General features: G+C 43.3%; 2 protein-coding genes across 3 annotated transcripts in view; one reads left to right on the forward strand and one right to left on the reverse strand.

The window, feature by feature from the left end:
• The window catches only part of LOC132239660 (ribonuclease 4-like), a 122,269-nt gene that overhangs the window by 71,714 nt on the left and 28,128 nt on the right, over positions 1 to 22,427 (forward strand). The gene's annotated exons all lie outside the window — the stretch shown is intronic.
• Positions 10,206 to 22,427, reverse strand: part of LOC132239603 (ribonuclease pancreatic-like) — a 57,555-nt gene continuing 45,333 nt past the window's right edge. Inside the window, exon 2 of one of the 2 annotated variants that reach the window (XM_059706116.1) lies at positions 10,206 to 10,898. In XM_059706116.1, coding sequence (XP_059562099.1) covers positions 10,286 to 10,898 — 613 coding nt within the window. In that variant the 3' untranslated portion in view covers positions 10,206 to 10,285. The remainder of the gene's footprint in view (positions 10,899 to 22,427) is intronic. The other variant, XM_059706122.1, reaches the window with a different exon arrangement.

Here is a 22,427-nt window from a genome sequence, read left to right on the forward strand (position 1 = left end):
CGTCTGCAAATAAGGACAGTTTTACTTCCTCTTTTCCAATTTGGATGCCTTTTATTTCTTCTTCTTGCCGAATTGCAATGGCTAACACTTCCAGTACTATGTTGAACAGGAGTGGTGAGAGGGGGCATCCCTGTCTTGTTCCTGTTCTTAGGGCAAATGGTGTTAGTTTTTGTCCGTTGAGTATGATGTTGGCTGTGGGCCTGTCATATATGGCTTTTATTATGTTGAGGTATGATCCTTCTACTCCCACCTTGCTGAGAGTTTTTATCAAAAATGGGTGTTGAATTTTGTCAAATGCTTTTACTGCATCAATTGATATGACCATGTGGTTTTTATCTTTCAATTTGTTTATGTGATGTATCACGTTTATTGATTTGCGGATATTGTACCATCCTTGCATCCCTGGGATAAATCCTACTTGGTCATGGTGTATGATCTTTCTGATGTACTGCTGGATCTGATTTGCTAAGATTTTGTTGAGGATTTTGGCATCTATGTTCATGAGGGATATTGGCCTGTAATTCTCTTTCATTGTGTTGTCTTTACCTGGTTTTGGTATTAGGGTGATGCTGGCTTCATAGAATGAGCTTGGAAGTGTTCCTTCCTCTTGAATTTTTTGTAGTAGTCTGAGGAGGATAGGTTTTAGTTCTTCCTTGAATGTTTGGTAAAACTCCCCTGTGAAGCCGTCTGGTCCTGGGCTTTTGTTTGATGGAAGCTTTTTGATGACTGCTTCAATTTCTTCCATAGTTATTGGCCTGTTGAGATTTTTAGATTCTTCCTGATTGAGTTTTGGAATGCTGTATTTTTCTAGGAATTTGTCCATTTCCTCCAGGTTGTCTAGTTTGTTGGAGTAAAGCTGTCCATAGTATTTTTTAACAATCATTTGTATTTCTGTGGGGTCTGTTGTTATTTCGCCTCTATCGTTTCTGATTTTATTTATTTGGGTCCTCTCTCTCTGCTTCTTGGTGAGTCTGGCTAGAGGTTTATCAATCTTGTTTATCCTTTCAAAGAACCAGCTCTTGGTTTCATTGATTTTCTGTATTGTTTTTTTGGTCTCTATGTCATTTATTTCTGCTCTAATCTTTATTATCTCCTTCCTTCTGCTCACTCTGGGGTTTTCTTGTTGCTCTCTTTCTAATTCTTTGAGTTGTAGAGTTAGATGATTTACTACCATTTTTTCTTGTTTTTTGAGATAGGCCTGTAGAGCTATAAACTTCCCTCTCAGGACTGCTTTCAATGTGTCCCATAGGTTTTGGATTGTTGTGTTTTCATTGTCATTAGTTTCCAGGATGTTTTTAATTTCTTCTTTGATCTCATTGGTAACCCAATCAATATTTAATAGCATGCTATTCAGCTTCCAGGTGTTTGAGTATTTTGGGTTGTTTTTATTGTAGTTTATTTCTAATATTATGCCATCGTGGTCTGCGAAGACGCTTTTTATGATTTCAATCTTCTTGAATTTGGGGATACTTTGCTTGTGACCCAATATGTGGTCTATTTTTGAATATGTCCCATGAGCACCTGAGAAGAACGTATATTCTCTGGCTTTGGGGTGAAGTGTTCTGAAGATGTCTATTAAGTCCATCTGATCTAGTGAGTCATTTAGGATTGCTGTATCTTTGCTGATTGTTTGTCTATAGGACTTATCCAGTGCTGTCAATGGTGTATTAAAGTCCCCTACTATGATTGTATTGTTGTCGATCTCTCCTTTGATATTTTCCAGGAGTTTTTTTATGAATTTGGGTGCTCCTACATTGGGTGCATATATGTTTACCAGGGTTATATCTTCTTGTTGTATTGATCCCTTTAGTATTATGAAGTGGCCTTCCTTATCTCTTGTTAAGGCCTTCACTTTGAGGTCTATTTTGTCCGATATAAGTATTGCTACCCCAGCTTTCTTTTCCTTTCCATTTGCCTGAAAGATATTTTTCCATCCTTTCACTTTCAGTCTGTGTGAGTCCCTTCTAATGAGGTGGGTTTCTTGTAGACAGCAGATGTATGGGTCATGTTTTTTTATCCATTCAGCCACTCGATGTCTTTTGGTTGGAGCATTTAGTCCGTTTACGTTTAAAGTTATTATTGAAAGGTACTTGTTTGTAGCCATTTCTTTTTGTGTGTGTGTGTGGCTGTTTTCTTTCTGAGCTTTTTATTTCTTCTTTTTATACCAGTCCCTTTAGCATTCCTTGCATTGCTGGCTTGGTGGTGACAAACTCCCTTAGTCTTTTTTTGTCTGTGAAGCTTCTTATTTCCCCTTCAAGTTTGAATGATAGCCTTGCTGGATAGAGTATTCTTGGATTCAGTCCTTTGCTTTCCATCACTTTGTAAATTTCAGTCCATTCTTTTCTGGCCTGATGTGTTTCTGTTGAGAAGTCATTTGACAATCTAATGGGAGATCCCTTGTATGTAACTTTCCGTCTCTCTCTTGCAGCCTGTAAGATTCTCTCTTTGTCCTGAACATTTGCCATGGTGATTATGATGTGTCTTGGTGTGGGTCTTTTCGGGTTCACCTTGTTTGGGACTCTCTGGGCTTGTGTGACTTTTTTCTTCCCCACCTCAGGAAAGTTTTCTGATATTATTTCTTCGAGTAGGTTTTCTAATCCTTGTTCATCTTTCTGTTGTTCTGGTACTCCTATTATTCGTATGTTGTTTCGTTTCATGTTGTCCCAAAGCTCCCTTAGGCTCTCCTGTCTTTTAATTTTTTTCTCCAATTGCAGTACATTTTGGGTGTGTTTTGCTTCCTTGTCTTCTAATTCACTTATTCGGTCCTCCGCTTCTCCTAGTCTACTGTTGATACTTTCAATGGAGTTTTTCATTGCAGCTATATCACTCTTCATTTCTTCTTGGGTCTTACTTAGGTTGTTGATTTTTTCATCTGTTTCTTCTAGCTTCTTCCATATGTTATCGATTTTTTCATCTGTTTCTTCTAGCTTCTTCCATATGTTATCGATTTTTTCATCTGTTTCTTCTTGCTTCTTGCAGAGGTTGTCGATTTTTTCCTCCATCCGGTTTATGCACTCTAGGATCCTTATTCTGAATTCTTTATCTGTCATGTTGCATGCCTCTGTATTACTTAGCTGCTTTTCTGGAGAGTCCCCCTTCTCTTTCCTTTGGGGGTTTCTTTGTCTACCCATGTTTGATCTCATTGACATATCTAGACGTTGAGTTGTTCAGTGGTTGCTCCCTTGGTGGCAGTGACTCCTTGGTCTGTGGTTGCTCTTCGGGCGGTTGCGGTAGCAGCTGCTCTTCAGTTGGCAGCAGCTCCTCTGGTGGGTGCTGTTCACAGCTGTGGTGGCTCTTCCAGCTGGTGGGGCGAGGTTTCACGTACAGCTGCTGTTCCTCAGCAGAGGATGAGGTGCTCAGGAGGTTGCTGTTGCTTGGATCTGCTGCGTTGATTTAAAGGCACAAAATACAACACAACAAGGCACCACGTACCAGGCACTATACACAAATATATTCACGATATTAATAACCCCAATTAAAGGTGACCACCTGAATTAAGAGAATTAGGGGATAAGGAAGAAGGAAGAGAAAAAGATAAAAGAGAAAAAGGAAAAGAAAAGTAGGGACCAAAAAAAGGGAGTGCAAAAATGAAATTGGGAAAAAGGAAGGGGGAAAATAAAAGCGAGAAAAGAAAAGAAAAAAAAAAAAAGAGCGAAAAGAGAGAATGAAGTGGAAGAGGGAAGAGACTTTTTATATGAGGAGAATACTCCTATAGAACAGCCATTAATCCCAACAAATTCCAGCAACAGCTCCCTGGATATGAATGCAAACTAGAAACAACCAATAATATAACGATGAAAATAGAATGGTGAACACTAATCCCAAAATAAAATAAAGAAAAAATAAAATGGCACTTTAAAAAATGGTAAAATGGTAGCAGTAATAATACTGGTTAAAAATAAGAAGGTAGTAATTAAAAGGGTAAAATCAGGTGATGGAAAAAGAAGAAAAGAAAGAAAAAAAAAGAAAAAAAAAGAACAGAAAAAAAAAGAATGAAAAAAAAATTGGTTTCTTAGTTAAAAAGTGAAAAAAGAAAAAAAATTGCAGTAGTGAAGGTCCTTCGTTTCTTCTATTCTTCAGTGTGGCTCGCTTTAGACCTTCCAGGTATTCAGGAGAGTGTTGAGTTTCCCTGCGATATACTGTTCCTCTGTGTTGTAAACCACAGTCCTTATTTTAAAGCATGCCGCATTTATTTCCCAGACTGCCTTATTTTGTGTTTAGCAAAGAGTCAGTTTGTGGGTCAGCCTCTGGGTGGCAGTGTTCTGGGGTTGGCCTCTGAGGCTATAGGGCCTCTCTGTCCAGTGGAAGTTCACTGCCCAGAGCTGACTGCGTAATAGTTAGTTACCGGCGCTATGTTGTTGCTGGGATTGAAAATCCCCCTATAGGCCAGACCCTGTTAACTCCCAGGGACTGATCAGGTTATCTTAATCCTTGATCTCGTACAGGGTGGAATCTGGGTGTGGCTGTGCTCCTTGCCTGGGGGCTGGGGGGAGGAGACTCCCTCTCAGGAGCGGGTGGCTGCCCCAGTCCCGGGCTCTGGGGTGTCTCAGCACTCAATTCACTACCACCTCTCCCAGCTCCCCCTCTTTCCCCAGTCTCTCCCCAGATTCCACTCCTCCGCACACTCTCCCTCTCTTCAGCACAGGTGAGTGTCTGTATCCGAAATGCCCCATGAACAGGATTCAGTGAAAACAAACAAACAAATGCCGGCCGCGGAAACGGGGAAGGCTTGGTTTCTGTAAGCTTCTTCTCTTACCGGGACTGCATGGTCAGGTCAGCTCTTCAGGCTGCCCCCTTTAGGCTCAGTCCTCCGTGATCACAGAACCCAGCTCTCAATTTCCCTGGCGGCGCCAGGAATCCCGCGGTTCTCCTTTCCCCCGTCAGGGGCTGTGCCTGTCCCAAGGGACGCGGCTGTCTGCCACGCGGTCTCCCTCCGACTCTCTGGGCTCAGAGGTCTGGCAAACTTTCCTGCCCAAATCCCTGGGTTTTTTTTACCTTACCAGGGGAGTTCTGCTCTTCCCGGCTGTAAACCCTCTCACCAGCTGAGCAATTTCGCCAATTCGGTGTGAGTGTTACTAGCTTCAGCTGCTCGTTCCATTTGCTCCGGGACACGACCTGGGACACGTCTGCCTATATCGCCGCCATCTTGGTTCCTCCAATAATTACAATTCTTAAATTGATGACAAAATGCCTGTAGGATTTGCAGCTGGTTGGAAAAAGACAGGTTACTTTATGCTTCGAGTAGGTACTTTTGTCACACGCGTGCAATTTGGGGACACAACTAGCACTAATCACTGCACAATGAGACTGCTGATTGACTGGCCAAAGAGGCGCATGTGGCTCACGAGCCATGGTTTAACAACCACTGGGATAGGGAAAGGTATGGGAGAAAGAGAGACAGAGAGAGAGAGAAGAGAGGGGGAAGGGGCTGGTCCTTCTTCATTTTGAGGGCTTCTATTTAATTTCCAAAGGCGTGGGTTTTAGAAGAAGTCTCAGGGGAGGATCTCAATACAATCTTCATCAGCTTTTCAAGTGTGTCCTTTCAAGGTAGTGATCTCTACTTACAGATTGACTGTGTTAGGGTAAGAGATCATTAGTCATTGCATCTGGTCCCAAAGTCAGGATGTCATTGCTACATCTGGTATTGCTGCTTTCCTGGGCCTGGAGCTGAAACACAATTGAGGCCTAGATGTTTTCTCTAGTTTGATGAAAACTCTCTGCTTGGTCAACAGGTCCAAAGCTTTGTTCCTAAGATTTTTAGATGCAGGTCAGAACCTCATTGTTCTGGGGGCTTAATGCTTAAGGGAACGGTCATACAAGGGTCTTATGGGAGTTGTATGATGCTATTCTCTGGCCTCCTTGTTCTGTCTCCCTCATGACTAGCAACATTCCAAGGGATGAAAGTTCAGTGGAGAATCTGAACTGCATGACCAGTGATATGAAAGGTCAGCATGTGTAAACTGCATGACCAATGATATGCCAGGGGAGGAAAGGTCACCTTGGGGGTGAAGTCCCACCATACAATACTTGTTTACGAAATTTTCCCCATTGCTAGACAACTGAGACTTTCTATCCTGGTAACTTTCTGTACCTGGCCTGTAGTTTCTACTCTGGTCATATCTGTCTAACTGCCTACTATATCAGATACACTTAAAGTTGCAGGGGTAAGGAAGAGCTGGGACACTAATATGTGTCTATCTGTGTACTGAGAATGTAGAATTATTGAAGGTTGTTTGATTTAAAGAATATTATGAAAATTAACATTATTCTTCATTGGATATGATCATTTCAGCCTGTAAGCAGATTCCCATGTTAGTACCTCCATTTTAATGTTAATTTGCCTGGGTTAGTCTTCTGGTAACAGAGTAGGCATCTAGACAGGCATGAGCAGAGCAGGAACCAAAGGCCAGAGTGGAAATTCCTGGGTGCCTAACAAGGGACAAAACTAGAGAAAACTAGTATTATAGGCTTGGACCATACCCCCAAGGTGACCTTTCCTCTTCTGGCATGTCACTAGTCATGCAGTTTAGATACTTTGACCTTTTTTATCATTAGTCATGCAATTTAGACCCCCTTGCAGGAGGAACAAAGGGGCCAGAGAAGAGCATCATACAACTCCCATACAAGCTCTTGCATGACCATTCCCTTAAGCATTAAGCCCCCAGAACAATGAGGTTCTGACCCGCATCTAATAATCTTAGGAACAAAGCCTTGGATCTGTTGACCAAGGAGAGAGTTTTCATCAAACTAGAGAAAACATCTAGGCCTCAATTGTGTTTCAGCTCCAGGCCCCAAAAAGCAGCAAAATCAGATGAACCAACAACATGGCTGACACCAGGATCAGAGGTAATGACTAATGATCTCCTACCATAGCACCAGTCAATCAGTAGAGACCATGACCCTGAAAGGACACACTTGGAAAGCTGATGAATATGCTATTGAGTTCCTCCCATGAGACCTCCCCTAAAATCCCCACCTTTAGAAAACAAATAAAAACCCTTAAGATGAAGAACCCAGCAGGTGTTCTTCCTCTCTTGAGCACACTCACAACTCTCCACACCCACTTTTGTCCCCAGGCACACTCTCTCTGGAGCATAATGGTGCCTTCCCCCATCTTCCCTCAGGTGCATTATCTTTACCTTTCTTTCTCCTAAGCTCCAAGGCCCCTTCTTTTGCCACTGCAATTTGTTTCTTAAGTCATGCAGCACATTTGCCTCATTTCTTCTACCCCTGTGACTTTCTAAATAAACATTTGCTTGCATTTCAGTTCTTTGGCTCTGAATTCTTTTTCAGCTGAACTCAAGGACTGAGGTGTATTTCTGACATTAACATCAGGAGGAACGAGTACTCCTTTTTTTGTGGGGTAGCAATAGGCTCCCCATAAAACAGAGACCTCTGATTTGTCTCCTGATGGCTGTTTCTCTTCTTGACTGAACTGGACCCCTCCAGGACAGGACCCCATCTTTCTCCTCCCAGTCTTCACCTCTTCAGACCACTTTCCTTCCCTTTGGCTCCTGGCTGTGCAAGTCTGAATCTGGACCATCTGTTGTCACAGATGGAGGTCTGAGCAATCTCATGGCCCAGGTGAAAGATAACATGAGTGGAGCCATATTAAAATAGAGTCTAAATAGCCATTTCAGAGGAACTGCTCTGCGTGTCTTATTTTTCTTTATCTTACAAGCTGGTCCAAATCACCATAATTCCAAGAAGACCAAGACTATCCTATTTGTAAAGACTGATGAAATTAGACTTCGAGAATGACCAAATTTCTAACCAACAAATCAAATACAATTTCAGGTGAATCTCAAGACAACCCATGAAGTAAAAAATGTAACACTACCTCATCTAGTACCAATAAATCTTCTTTAATACAACTTATGTCATCTTCCTCCCTTTCCCCATAACACCCTGAGTCCCTATAAAGGGGGAACACTATTTGGGTTTCTGAATTTGTTCTCCCAAATTGCAATTCTTTTGGACTTTAAATAAATGCGTATTGCTTCTCATTTTTTTTCATCTCATTTTTGCTTTTTATCATCCAGTTACCCAGGAAGCACAAAGACCCAGAAACCAGAGATGGTGATATGCAGTTACAAATGCAACAAAACACCAAGTTAGCATTCTAAGAAGAACCATTAAGAAAGAGGAAAACCGAGGAGCTTCAGGCTTGGGAAGAAGGGTGAGATAAGAAAAATTCTGTCTCCAGAAAAAAAAATCTAAAAACTTAAAGTTTCCCTTTTTTCCCCCTCCTGCATCCTCATTGCTGGTAAGGAGTGAGACTCCCATTACTGCAGAAATGCAGGTATATCTGACCACTCTCACCTGCAGGCTTCCTCCTTGTATAGAAGCTCCCAGGGCTAAGAATTTAGTTTACAGGAGAAAAATAGCCATTTACAACATTTATAAATGTAGTATATAAAGACAATGACAGAAATGATGAAACTGGTTGGAATTAGGGCCTCTCTCTCCCTATGACCTTGTCTAGAGTCAGATACAGCTGTAAACAAAGGGACAAATAAAATGACTAACTGATGACAGAAGCTGAGTCTAGTCTGTTCAAGAAATGTAAGGAAGCTTTGCCAAGAACTAAACAGACTCACAGGCCAAGTACCCTGGGAATTTGTGAGAGCCACTAGCTCAGGAAAAGCCACAAGTCCACAGCATGTAGTGAAGCAGGAAGACTCGTAATTTTTTTCTTGAGTTGCTTCTGGTGGCAGAAAGGATGACTGGGAAGCAAGGAGACCTAGGGTCTACTCCCAGCTGTGCCACTAATTAGCGGCAGCCCTGAGCAAGCCACTTAACCTTTTTGAGATTCACCTTGCTCCTCTGTAGAAAGCGGGGGTTACAATAGAACAGGGGAGGCAAACGGGAGGCATGTATATCCATACTTCTCTCCTGCCTTCCGCAAAGGCTACTGTTCAACTACATTATGGCTTAGAAGTTCTTCTACAGCAGTCCAAATAGGCACTTCCAATTAAACTTTGTTCACAAGTTGAAATCTAATTAGTTTACCTCTAAAATCCCTTCTAGCTCCTAAATGGAAGGTTCCAATTTTCCAAGTAAGAGTTGGCTATTTTTCTGATTTAGTGGCTCACTCAGAAAAGAAAATAGAAAGAGACAGAAAGAAAGAAAAGAAAAGAAGAGAAGAGAAGAGAAGAGAAGAGAAGAGAAGAGAAGAGAAGAGAAGAGAAAAAAGAAAAGAAAAGAAGAGAAAAGAAAAGAAAAGAAGAGAAAAGAAAAGAAAAGAAAAGAAAAGAAAAGAAAAGAAAAGAAAAGAAAAGAAAAGAAAAGAAAAGAAAAGAAAAGAAAAGAAAAAACATTTATCACTCCTCCTCCTTCTCCCCACCCTGAGACTGGGCAGGGTCTTCGTGATGTCACACTGTCCTAGCTTCTGAGTCAGAGATTTTAGTGTTTGGCCTTCTCCTTCTGTCAGTTCACCCATCAGGACAATGTCCTCTGCAGCACCGTTTTATCTAACCAGCACACACTTGTTAGTACATGCAGACCCAGGGAAAGGTCCCGGGACTGAAAACCTACTTCCTTAAGGGGAGGGCAAGGAAAGACCAATGAAAGAGGCTGGTCACTCCAGTCTGGTAATTAATAGAATTCACTAAGGGAAACTTACATACAAGGCCCATGTGGGTGGCTGTGAGACAGAGTGGATCTCCAGGACACCTGGCAGGTGCCAATGAATTTACTTAGGCTAAAACGGGTAGGGGGATAATCAGGGATAATAATACATGAATGCTACCAGGTACAGAAATTACTTTACATGCTTGACCAGATCAGGACAATGGCCTGTTCCAGGAAGGAGCAAGTCACTGGAGGCGGGGGAAGGGTCCTGATTTATTTCAGAAAGGACATCAATTATGATCTGACAGTCTCTAAGGGGGATTTATGGGAAGCAATCTCTGTTCTGGCCCAGGTCCAGCTCACGGGACAGGAATCATATCATGGAATAGTCTTTCTTCCACACTTAAAATTTTATGTTTGGCATCAAGGAATCTACCTGAAAAAGAATTATGTAAAAAAGGAATTATGTCTAAAAGCCAAGTTAGAAGAGGGGGCATTTCATGATTCTACTTGCTGCTCACCAAAGTTAACCAGATTTACAGTTCTCACCTTCTGGCAGAAAAGCAATCACATTAACAGTAACCGGAATGGAGACAGCTTCAGGAAGCCAGGTAGTTGTAACTGAGTTCTATTGAAAGAAGCAGTAAAGTGGTTCACATGGGACCCACTTCACAACCCACTTCTCATCCCCCAAACCACGCAGGCACAAGTCTCAGGCCAGGGAAACCCTTTTGTGTTGCATAGCAGCCCTACCTTGAGTCATTTCCCTCAGTGGTAGCAAGGATGAGGGAGAGACAGATGACTCGTGGGGCATCTCACTGCTCCGGTCTCCGGTGGAGACCTCTACTGAAGCATCAAAGTGGACGGGCACGTACGGGTTAACCTCATAGGCCACGATGATGTGCCTCTCTTTCTGGCTGGTGCGGTAGGCACAGTTGGGGTACTTGGAGTCACTCGTCTCATGACAGTCTGTGATGTTCATGCTGGAGCTGCTCTTGTGGCAGTTGGGCTGCCCATTCTTGCAGGTGATGTTTCCCTGGAGGCAAATGGCCTGCACATCTACGAGAGGCTCGTGCACGAAGGTGTTCACTGGCTTGCACCGTCCCTCTGTCATATGCTGGCGCCTCATCATTTGGTTGCAGTAGTTGGAGTTGTTGCTGGGGTAGCCGTCTGGGTCCATGTGTTGCCGCTGGAACTTCATGGCCCGTGATTCCTTGCCCAGGGAAGGCTGGACCCACCCCAGCACTAGTAGCACCAGGACAAGCAGTGAGAACAGGATGAGGGATTTCTCCTGAGCCATGATGGCCTCAGTCCCCTGGAGGAGCCTAGTCAGTGAAGGGAGAGAGGAGGAAAAGCATCACTTTAGAAGAGAACCCCAGGTGCCGCCTGTGGTCTCCCTGGCTTACAGTCTCTCTTCGGGTCAGCCTGAAAGACACCCTTCTTCCTGCAAGATTTTCCAAGTGATGCAGCACTCACATGTACTCGCCTCCAAAAGCATTTGACCCCTACTAGTGACAGAGAGGTGGGTCTTCCCCTCTGGGTGGTGACCTCCAAAGTGACCCAAAATCCCAGGGGTCCTGTTTTTAAATATTAAAGGTTTTTATCTAAAATACTTTTAAAAAAATATTTTTATTGATTTCAGGGAAGAGGGGAGAGATAGAAAGATCAACGATGAGAAAGAATCATTGACCAGCTGCCTCCTGCCCACCCCCTACTGGGGATCAAGTCCACAACCTGAGCCCACAACCCCGGCACGTGCCCTTGATTGGAATTGAACCCAGGAACCTTCAGTCTGCAGGCGACGCTCTATCCACCGAGCCAAACTAGCTAAGGCTAAAATACATTTATACTCAGTGTTCTAGTGGGTCAATAGAAGATCTTTCTGTATAAACCATGAGCCAAATTTTATCGCGGTTACTGTCATGACATACAGGGTCATGGCAGAGAGAGCTCTATTGTCCTACAACACTAGGGAAACTCAACCCAGTGCCTGGTACTGGCATCATAAAGAGATGCCATTGTATTCTAAAGAGAGATGCTTGCCTCCCAACCTGGGACTGCTCCTTCTCCAGCCCCATGTGTTCTCTGCAGCCAGAATGCTCACTCCCATCCCAGCTCTGCCCCCAGCTACATTTGCAGCCCTAGCCCAAGCTTAGGGTTTAGCCTTGCCCACTCTGCCTCCCTCATCTACAGACCTCAAGCAGAATCTGCCCCAAGACCACCTCTTGGGTCTCTTACCTGGGACTCTAGCTTGGATGCCAGTCAAGCTTAAGTGGAAGGCTAGTTTCTGCAGTCACTGGGTCCCTGGGGAGTGGATCTTATGAGGTTATAAAGCGGCTTGGCTTCCAAGATGAGAAGGGTGGGAGGAGCAACCCTAAGGACAGTGGGGAATGGCCCAGGCTCCCCTCTTTCCAGGATTGCTGGGGGGAATGAGTCTGCTTATAGGAGTCTTTCTTGCCATTCGAATCTCATCTCTCTGCTGGTTTATAGGGGTAGCAGGGAAAGTCACTAAGGCCCTGATGCTCAAACCCCAACCAAGTCTTTGTTATCTCTTTGGGGGCCATTTCACCAAATAGCCCTTGGAAGTTAGCAAAGGGCACATAATATGTAATCAAGAGCGGGGGGAGGGGGCGCGGGGAAGGGAGGTCCTCTCCCAGGAGTCCTGGAGTGGTTTTGACCAGAATTACCAATCTCCTAACAGCAGCTCTCCTGTGGAAAGTAGGAGAGGTATCCAGCTGTCTCTAGCTGGGAGGCTTCCCAGATCTGGAGAAGGAGGGGAGAGTGCCTGAACATTTTGGTAAGAAGGAAGCCTCTACATGGCCTCACCCAGTTCTGGTCACTTCAACATTCCTGAGGTGAGTGTGTGACAATTTTTATCTTCAGTGACCACTCATCCTGTAGGTCAGAGTTAAGTAGAGAAACTGAAGATAAATTAAAACCCAAATTCTCTTTCAGAGAAAAAATAGAGAGCATCAAGTTTCTTAGCAGCAAAACTCCCTCCTAAGTAGAGATGTCTTTTTGTTGTGACAATTTTGATACAGTTTGAGTGAGAAATAGCAAAATTCCCTCCATGCTCTAGATTTATTATTTTTTTCTACGAAAATTATTTTGTTGAGCTATAATAACAATCTCCAACAGCTTGAAATAAAAACTTCCGTTTTTTTCCATTGAACAGTATGGTTTGTCACTTTCTTTCAGAATGTCCTGTTTTTCATTAAAATAACTTCTATACCACTCAATGTGTTTCACTTTCTATTTAACATTCAGATATGGGGTTTTGGAAAGGACATGTTAGTTCTAATCAAATCATTGAATCAATTGAATCCCCTGGAAACTGACCTTGAGGCCACTTCACAATGGACATTCCCTCTTGCTTAAACCACATTCCACTTTCTGAGACCATTATCTCTCCCCTCCAGACCTTCCTAGGATCCCAACCACCCAGAGAATTCTCCGCCCAGAAATAGCCCAACTACAGTCCTTTAAAATCTCTGACTCCCTGTCCCTGTGTGCTGGCACCATTTGGGAGCTCAGCCCATCTGGTATCCAGATGACCTAATAATTTTAGAATCCCTTACCACTTTGGCTCCATGTGCTTCTCCTTTGGTGACCCTAACAGGCCACAGGTCACCAGCTCCATGAAGTAGTGAACTGGTCTTTGTTTTGGAAAATACTGCAGGTATTTATCCAGAAATTATGTTTATTAAATTCTGAACCATCATCAAAACCTGCTTCATTGTTAATTGGCAACTCCCACAGTTTCCCCTCTTTAATCCACTGGCTCATCTTCTGAAAACCATTCCGAAAGGCCTGTTCATTCACTGCAGCTAACTGCTTAGAAATTTCACATCCCAATATGAAGGTGCTGTTTCTGTTTCAGGTGCCTCTTCAGTAACTGCTTTAACATAAAAAACATGAAGTTTCTTCCTCTTGAATATATTTATCCTAAAGTAGCTGACAAACTCACTGGCTCTGAACTGCAGTGCTGGGGCCACAGCTCCAGCACCAGGGACATTCAGGGAGGAACTGTCCTCAGGGTGAAGGCTGTCCATGCTCTGGATTGAGACTGTCTCCATCCAAATTGTAGTTTAGCACCTTAAGAGCTGGGCAAGTTACAGAACTTGACTTATTTCCCTGCTCCGCAGTTTCCCAGTCTCTATAATGGGGATAATGATATGTACCTTTTAGATTTGTTATTACACTGAAATAAGGTCAGATGTACAAAGCGCTTCAAGTAGTGCTTAGAAAGCATCTATCAATGGTAGGTCAGTGATTGTTCATAGGGAATGGTATTGAGATTCTGTGCAAAGGAAACTGTTTAAATAACATTGGGTGATCTCTGAATTGCTTTTTACAGGGGGTGGAGTCAAGTAATAGGCAGACCTTGGTTTTGCTAATAACCTGAGCTTAAAATAGCAGGCAGTTTTGAAATCCTGGAGAGAGGAGGAAGGAGGTAGAGGAGAGAAGAAAAGGACTGTGGTAGAAAGAACAGAATTCTTTTAAATGAAATTTCAAAATTGTCTTGCCCTGTGACAGCCAAGACATCTTTAGTTGAGTCAACATTATTTGCTAAAGTGTAGGAGTTTGAAAGTAGCAGTGGGGCTAAGGAAGCCATGGCATAGCATGAGCTTTTAATTTCATGTTTCTGTAGTTCACCCACCGCCTCACCCTCCACCCATGTTTTATTTGTCTTAGTCCTTAGATAGTACTTTTATCATCTTAAGTGGAGTTGAGAGGAAAAATTTTCATACCCATTTAGGTTCTTGCCTGTGGGCCTGTGAATTAACTGATGAAATATTAACAGGAGAGACCAGACAAAGTTTATTCACGTGCAGATGAAGAAGCACAAAAGGGAGGAGAAAGGATAGACTGGAGTGTTCAAGGCAGGCTCCCAAGACCACAGGACATTATGAAGCCACATCAGTGACTGGCCTGATCCCAGGTGCAGGTGGGAAAGTGAAGTACTTTTTCCCCCTCCCATAGATTCCTGGTTAATCTCTTAAATCCTCTTAGAGCCAAGAAAAAAAGTGTAAAATGCTTTCAAGGCTGTGCAGGTTATCATTCCTGTTAATGATTCCCATTTTATTATTCCCATTTCTCTTTCCAAGCCCATTTCACTTCCATCCATCCAACAGTGTGAACTGGGAAAGAAAGGGGTTCCAACATCCGAGTCCTTGTTTGAGGCCAACCAGGTACAGGTTGCACTTTCCCAGAGGGCAGCTCTGACCTGTGTGTGAGCCCACCAGGTGCAGTCAATAGCCTGGTCTCTAGAACACACAGAGAAGGGCCCAGTCTCCTCCCTCTCACTCTAAGCCTCCCAACACTATCAGTTTTCCTCAGCCCCAAGGAAAGAGTGCATCTTCCCTATGTCCTTTCCCACCCAAGTGCCACCCTGGGTCTTCTTAATGGAGGTCAGATATTGCTCAAGGTGTCTGAGAGAAGACATAGACTTGGGAGAAGACCTAATTACCTTTCAGGATAGGTAATTCAGTGGTCTCCTTGGTTCCACCCATTTTAGGAAAGTCACCCTGCCCTTCCCTTGTAGGGCCAGCACCAGTACTCCTTTCCTTATTTAAGGGTAACCCACTTGTGCCAGCTCTTCTGACAGCTTATCACAGTGCCATTAATTATTGCCCTTATTTCTAAGTGAAAGAAAAGAGCTGATAGACCTGGCCTGGTGGTTTGATTGGTTAGAGCATCATCCCGTGCACCAAAATGTTATGGGTTAATGCTTGGTCAGGGCACATACTGAGTTGTGGCTTCGATCCCTGGTCGGGTTGTGTGTTGGGAGGGGAATATAGGGGAATCACCAATTGACGTTACTCTCTCACATCAATGTTTCTCTCTTTCCCTCTCTTCATCTCCTTTCCTCTCTCTCTAAAAAAATAAAAAAAAAAACATATTTTCAGGTGAAGAAAGAAAGAAAGAAAACAACTGATAATAGAGGAAAGCAGGACACCTGAGGGAGTAGGGATCCTGAACTCTGAAGTCTCCACCAAGCCACAGACTGTGTCTTCTACTGAGAAGATCTAAGCAGTTAATTCAGGGACTTTGTTTTAGATCAAAGGGCTGAGAATTCTCTCCCCAGAAGCAGCCCCTACAGTTGTAATACAAACCAGACCTTGACAAGAGCTCTGTACAGGTGAAGATGTGGTTATCAGAAAGCAATGGGAGAAAAGGAGTGGAGCTGGGAAAAATCAGGGAAGATTTCAGAGCAAAGATTACCTTGGGAGGACTTTTAAAGATAAATAGGTGTTTTTTACTAGGCATGTGAGAAGGGCAATTCAGATTAAAAAAAAAAAAAAAAGTCCAGAAAGAGAAGTATGATGCTCATGGTAGAGCACTGTGTATTTTAAAAATAACAAGTTCTTCCATGCGACTGGGAGGAGGTGAGGGATGGCACAGAAAAGAAAACTCTAGGCCCAAATAGAAGTGCCTTCAATACCAAGCAAAAGACTTCAATATGTAAAAGATATAGACAGTTTCTTTGAACTCAAGGGATGGAAGGACACAAGTGATGGACGGGAGCTTCCATCATTTTCCCATTATACACGCAAGGAGACTGAAGGTCACAGCAGCCCCAAGGTCAGACAGCACCTTGGCAGCAGAAACAGAAACCAGCCTCAGGTCTCCAAATTCCAGGGCAGGGTCCTCACTACACTGTCCTGCCTGGTGTGCCCTGGGTGGGAAACATACCCCCAGGATGTGCATCCAAAGAACTGCAATATCTTGTGAAGTTGATCTCTTCTTCTAGTTCTGATTTACCCCAGAGTTCTCCCATGACCCTTCTTGCTGTGAAGTGTGGTGGGAGAAGGCAGGATAGCTTTGCTGCTGCCCCATCTGTGGAGTTCCGGAGGCTGGAGACTCATACTGAGGTACCATCAGGGGTAGTTCAACTGCAGCAGCTGGGGTGAGGGAAGTGGAGGCAGGGAGGGAATGAGTGGCTCAGGGCTCCCACCTCCAGGCTCTGGGTACATTGGTTAATTCTACTAGAGACACTGGAGGAAGGGGAGCAGCTTAGGAGGAAGAGGTTCCCAGGTGAATATCTACTCCAAGCAGTATCTCTCTTTCTCTCTCTTTAAGAAGCCTCACATGTTGGCTCCATCAAGTAAGCAAAGCCTTGAGAACACTCATTTGCTTAGGACATTTTTGGGTCTCACATCTTCCATCTCCAGTTTTCCTCCTTGAGTTAATCATTGGGACTGGTGCAATGAACACAATAGTGCTTCTTTTCCCAAAGCTGGGAGATATTGTCAAGAACAAACCACGTGGATGAGGAATTCCATGCAGGCATATCCAGTGAAGAGAATTCAGCTTTCACCAGTTCAGGGGACAAGTCTCACTTGTCCACTCTAATTAAGTGGAGCCTTTTATTGACTCATTAATTCCAACCTTCTGTCCAACTGGCTGACCTGCTTTGAGTTGTGTATTAAACATTCCTGATGCCTTCTTTCATTGGAAAGTGATCTGGCAGGAGTTCCCTCTTTCTAAACATGAGTCTCACTTCTCCAGAAAGGCTAACACTTAATCACTTTCTGTTATTCTGTACTGCCCCAAACTGAACTCTACATTTTCCCCCTTTGTGCCAGTTTATCTCTCACAGAGGATCTAGAAAAGCAGACCTCAGCGGTGCTATGGTTTTATATGAGCAGGAGAGAGTATCCCACTGTCAGCAAGCACGTGTGTGAGCAGAAGTGTTGGTGCAGGACACTCAGCCCCCTCCACCAGCTGGGAAACAAGGCCTCTGTCAGCAGGTCATGCAGTGACTGTGTCCAAACCATATGACTTCTCTGAGCCTTGAAATTGTTTTCTGAGAAATGAAAGTTTGAAGAAAGATGATTTCTAAGGTTGCACTCAGTTAAAACAATTTTTCAGTGCTTTCTGTTTCTAAAGATCTTCTCAATACTTCCAAGTAAGAAAAATTGGATCTCAATATAAGATCTATTCCCATAAGACCTTTATGTTTTTCAAAGAGCCAAAGTTGCTTTTGTGACAGTATTCACCAATTAATTTCCTTCAGTTTCATGGAACCAAGATGGCGGCATAGGTTAACGCCGGAGTTTGCTGCTTTGAACAACTACTTCAAAAGTGAAACCAAAAAACGGAAGGGACATCACCCAAAACCACAGGAACGCTGGCTGAGTGGAAGTCCTACAACTAGGAGGAAAGAGAAACGCACAGGGACACTCAGAGGAGGCGCAGTGCTGAAGTCAAATTCTGAGGTGTGGAGTGCGCGGAGCGGGCTGGCGGAGGAGGGCGAGGTTGTTGTTTTCAATCGGGAGGGAGTCGCAGACTCTGAGCACCAGATCCGGGCGAGTCTTTAGGGACCCAGACTCAAACGGGAGAAGCGGGACTGTCTGGCTTCGGTCAGAGCGAGTGCAGCTTTCTCTCCGAGCTTTGCAGCCGGTGCTGGGACTCAGAGAGGCAGAGCCCCTGGGGACAGGACTGAGAGCCGCCATAACTGCTCTCTCAGGCCCACCCTGTTGATCCTGTGTGACCCGCCCTGCCCAAGCCCTGCACAGAGGCATTTGCCGGATAGCCTCAGGCAAAGGCTAGATTAGCAACTCCCTAGAGGACATAAGTTCTCTCACTGCTGACACAGCTGATTCTCATAGCCACTTGGCCTGGAGGTCAAACCCTCCCTGGGATTAGCTACAACAATCAAGGTTTAACTATAAGACTGCGAACAAAGACCACTAGGGGGTGCACCAAGGAAGCATAACAAAATGCGGAGACAAAGAAACAGGACAAAATTGTCAATGGAAGATATAGAGTTCAGAACCACACTTTTAAGGTCTCTCAAGAACTGTTTAGAAGCTGCCGATAAACTTAATGAGATCTACACGAAAACTAATAAGACCCTCGATCTTATATTGGGGAACCAACTAGAAATTAAGCATACACGGATTGAAATAACGAATATTATACAGACGCCCGACAGCAGACCAGAGGAGCGCAAGAATCAAGTCAATGATTTGAAATGTGAGGAAGCAAAAAACATCCAACCGGAAAAGCAAAATGAAAAAAGAATCCAAAAATGCGAGGATAGTGTAAGGAGCCTCTGGGACAGCTTCAAGCGTACCAACATCAGAATTATAGGGGTGCCAGAAGATGAGAGAGAGCAAGATATTGAAAACCTATTTGAAGAAATAATGACAGAAAAATTCCCCCACCTGGTGAAAGAAATGGACTTACAGGTCCAAGAAGCGCGGAGAACCCCAAACAAAAGGAATCCAAAGAGGACCACACCAAGACACATCATAATTAAAATGCCAAGAGCAAAAGACAAAGAGAGACTCTTAAGAGCAGCAAGAGAAAGAAACTCAGTTACCTACAAGGGAATACCCATACGACTGTCAGCTGATTTCTCAACAGAAACTTTGCAGGCCAGAAGGGAGTGGCAAGAAATATTCAAAGTGATGAATACCAAGAACCTACAACCAAGATTACTTTATCCAGCAAAGCTATCATTCAGAATTGAAGGTCAGATAAAGAGCTTCACAGATAAGGAAAAGCTAAAGGAGTTCATCACCACCAAACCAGGATTATATGAAATGCTGAAAGGTATCCTTTAAGAAGAGGAAGAGGAAGAAAAAGGTAAAGATACAAATTATGAACAACAAATATGCATCTATCAACAAGTGAATCTAAGAATCAAGTGAATAAATAATCTGATGAACCGAATGAACTGGTGATTATAATAGAATCAGGGACATAGAAAGGGAATGGACTGACTATTCTTGGGGGGGAAAGGGGTGTGGGAGATGTGGGAAGAGACTGGACAAAAATCATGCACCTATGGATGAGGACAGTGGGTGGGGAGTGAGGGCAGAGGGTGGGGCGGGAACTGGGAGGAGGGGAGTTATGGGGAGAAAAAAAAGAGGAACAAATGTAATAATCTGAACAATAAAGATTTAATTAAAAAAAAATTTCCTTCAGTTTAAATAAAAAACAAATTCATTCACACAGAAATGCAGAAAGGGAGAGAAAAATTCTTATTTACCCCCACGCCCACCCTCCTGAATTCCTGTCAAAATACCAGCAAAAGAATGAATTTTTACCCCAATATGGATTTTGTATTTATTAATATTTTTAAAAAGTCACAAATTCTGTTTTTTTATTTAAAACAAAACAAAACATTGTCTTCAAAATAGTCTTGTACAGCTTTAATTGTATAGCTGAGGTGACAAAAAATAAGTATTGCAATTTAATACACAAATATATTATATGTTGATTTCTATAGTAGGAAAAGACAATGTCAGCCTATCCTGCTGTTCCATCATCAATTCTTTGGGTAAATGAAATTTTCAAGAATACAGTCTTTTTTTTTTTAATTAAATCTTTATTGTTCAGACTATTACAGTTGTTCCTCTTTTTTCCTCCCCAGTTCCCCTCCACTCGGTTCCCACCCCACCCTCTGCCCTTAACCTCCCCACCCCCACTGTCCTCATCCATAGGTGTAAGATTTTTGTTCTGTCTCTTCCGGCACCCCCACACTCCTTCCCCACCCCGAGAATAGTCAGTCCACTCACTTTCAATGCCCCGATTCTATTACATTCACCAGTTTATTCTGTTCATCAGATTATATATTCACTTGATTTTTAGATTCACTTGTTGATAGATATGTATTTGTTGTTCATAATTTGTATCTTTACCTTTTTCTTCTTCTTCCTCTTCTTAAAGGATACCCTTCAGCATTTCATATAATACTGGTTTGGTGGTGATGAACTCCTTTAGCTTTTTCTTATCTGTGAAGCTCTTTATCTGACCTTCAATTCTGAATGATAGCTTTGCTGGATAAAGTAATCTTGGTTGTAGGTTCTTGTTATTCATCACTTTGAATATTTCTTGCCACTCCCTTCTGACCTGCAAAGTTTCTGTTGAGAAATCAGCTGACAGTCGTATGGGTACTCCTTGTAGGTAACTGACTGTCTTTCTCTTGATGCTTTTAAGATTTTTTCTTTGTCTTTTGCTCTTGGCATTTTAATTATGATGTGTCTTGGTGTGGTCCTCTTTGGATTCCTTTTGTTTGGGGTACTCTGTGCTTCCTGGACTTGTAAGTCTATTTCTTTCACCAGGTAGAGGAAGTATTGTCATTATTTCTTCAAATAGGTTTTCAATATCTTGCTCTCTCTCTTCTTCTGGCACCCCCATAATTCGGATGTTGGTCAGCTTGAAGTTGTCCCAGAGGCTCCTTACACTATCTTCATATTTTTGGATTCTTTTTTCTTTTTGTTTTTCCGGTTGGGTGTTTTTGGCTTCTTCATATTTCAAATCTTTGACTTGATTCTTGCAATCCTCTAGTCTGCTGTTGGAACTCTGTATAATATTCTTTGTTTCAGTCAGTGTATGCTTAATTTCTAGTTGGTCATTTTTATATCCTCGAGGGTCTCACTAGATTTATTGAGGGTCTCACTAAATTTATTGACGGTTTCTAGAAAATTCTTGAAAAACTTTATAACCATGGTTTTGAACTCTATATCCAGTAGTTTGCTTTCCTCCATTTCTGTCATTTGTGACCTGTTTCTTTGTCTCCACATTTTTATGCTTCTCTGTGTTGATAAAGTGGCTTTCTGTGATAGGTGTCCTGTAGGGCTCTGTGGCTCAGGCTCCCTAATTACCTGAGCTGTACACTCTTGGTGCACCCCTTTTTGGGCTTTGTGCCCAGTCTTGTTGTAGTTAAGCCTTGATTATTGTAGGTATCACTGGGAGGAATTGACCTCCAGGCCAATTGCCTGTGAGAATCAGCTGTGTCTACAGTGGGAGAACTTCTGTGCTGGAGACACCCTTCTGGGGCAAGAATTGCTTCAGTGGGGCTTTGGTGCTCACTGAGTCTGCCCCCTGAGTGTGTCCCTTATGGATCTGAGGAGTTGTAATCTGGATGGTCTCACTCTGACCAGTGGGTACACTGGCACTTGGATCTCTAAGGCAGTGGGAATTTAGCCTCTGCCTGAGGCTACCCAGCAGGAGCTATGGAGAGATCTGCAGATTCCTCTACTTTGTTTGGGATTTAGAGGTGCCCAGATGAGGCCCACCTATGAAGCAATCCAAGCTGCTGTGGGGCCTTGGGCCTTCTTTTGGAAGTTCTGGGTCTCTCTGACCCAGCTGCAGTTTGTTAGGTAATTTTCAGATTGCAAAGGGCCAGGCCTTTCACATGCAAAAGCCTCTTCAGACAGCTTGGATGGAGCAGGGTCTCGGGGGAATCGACAGGTTGGAGCAAACAGCTATGGTTGCTCCTCAGTCCAACCCTAAGAGTCCCCGGGTCTCAGTATCCCACGGTAACCACTGCAAGCACCGTTAAGAGAAAGCTGCCCTTGAGTTCTGCCCAATGCCAGACATTCCAGTTTCTCCCCATATGAGTCTGTGTCTCCAGAGACTCACCCAGAACTGGAGTTCAGAGCAGTCGGGAGCTTGAGACTCCCTCTCAATTAAAAAAGACAACTGTGTCCTCAGTTGCCAGCCCTTTCCTCCTTAGCCTCCATACCTCTGCACTTTACTTTTGGACCTCCTCTGAGTCTCAGTGTGCTTTTCTCTTTCCTTCGAGTTGTAGAATTTCCATTCAGCCAGCCTTCCCGTGGTTCTGGATGATGTCCGTTTTCTCTTTTAGTTGTATTTTGAACTGGTTGTGCGAGTCAGCAATTTCCTGTGTTTACCTATGCCGCCATCTTGGTTTCTCCAAGAATACAGTCTTATCAGAGATCCAGAAATTAGAGATAAATCTAGGAATAGCATTTATAGAACTAGAGGCTTCCATTAATTAATTTTGGGAACAAGTCTTTAGTAAGTCATTATGCATAAGAAAGCTCCCGTATATATTTCTCTAAGTTATCAAGTGGGTGGTAAATATTGAAAAG

The sequence above is a fragment of the Myotis daubentonii genome, chromosome 1 (assembly GCF_963259705.1).
Source record: "Myotis daubentonii chromosome 1, mMyoDau2.1, whole genome shotgun sequence".
Classification (NCBI taxonomy): domain Eukaryota; kingdom Metazoa; phylum Chordata; class Mammalia; order Chiroptera; family Vespertilionidae; genus Myotis; species Myotis daubentonii.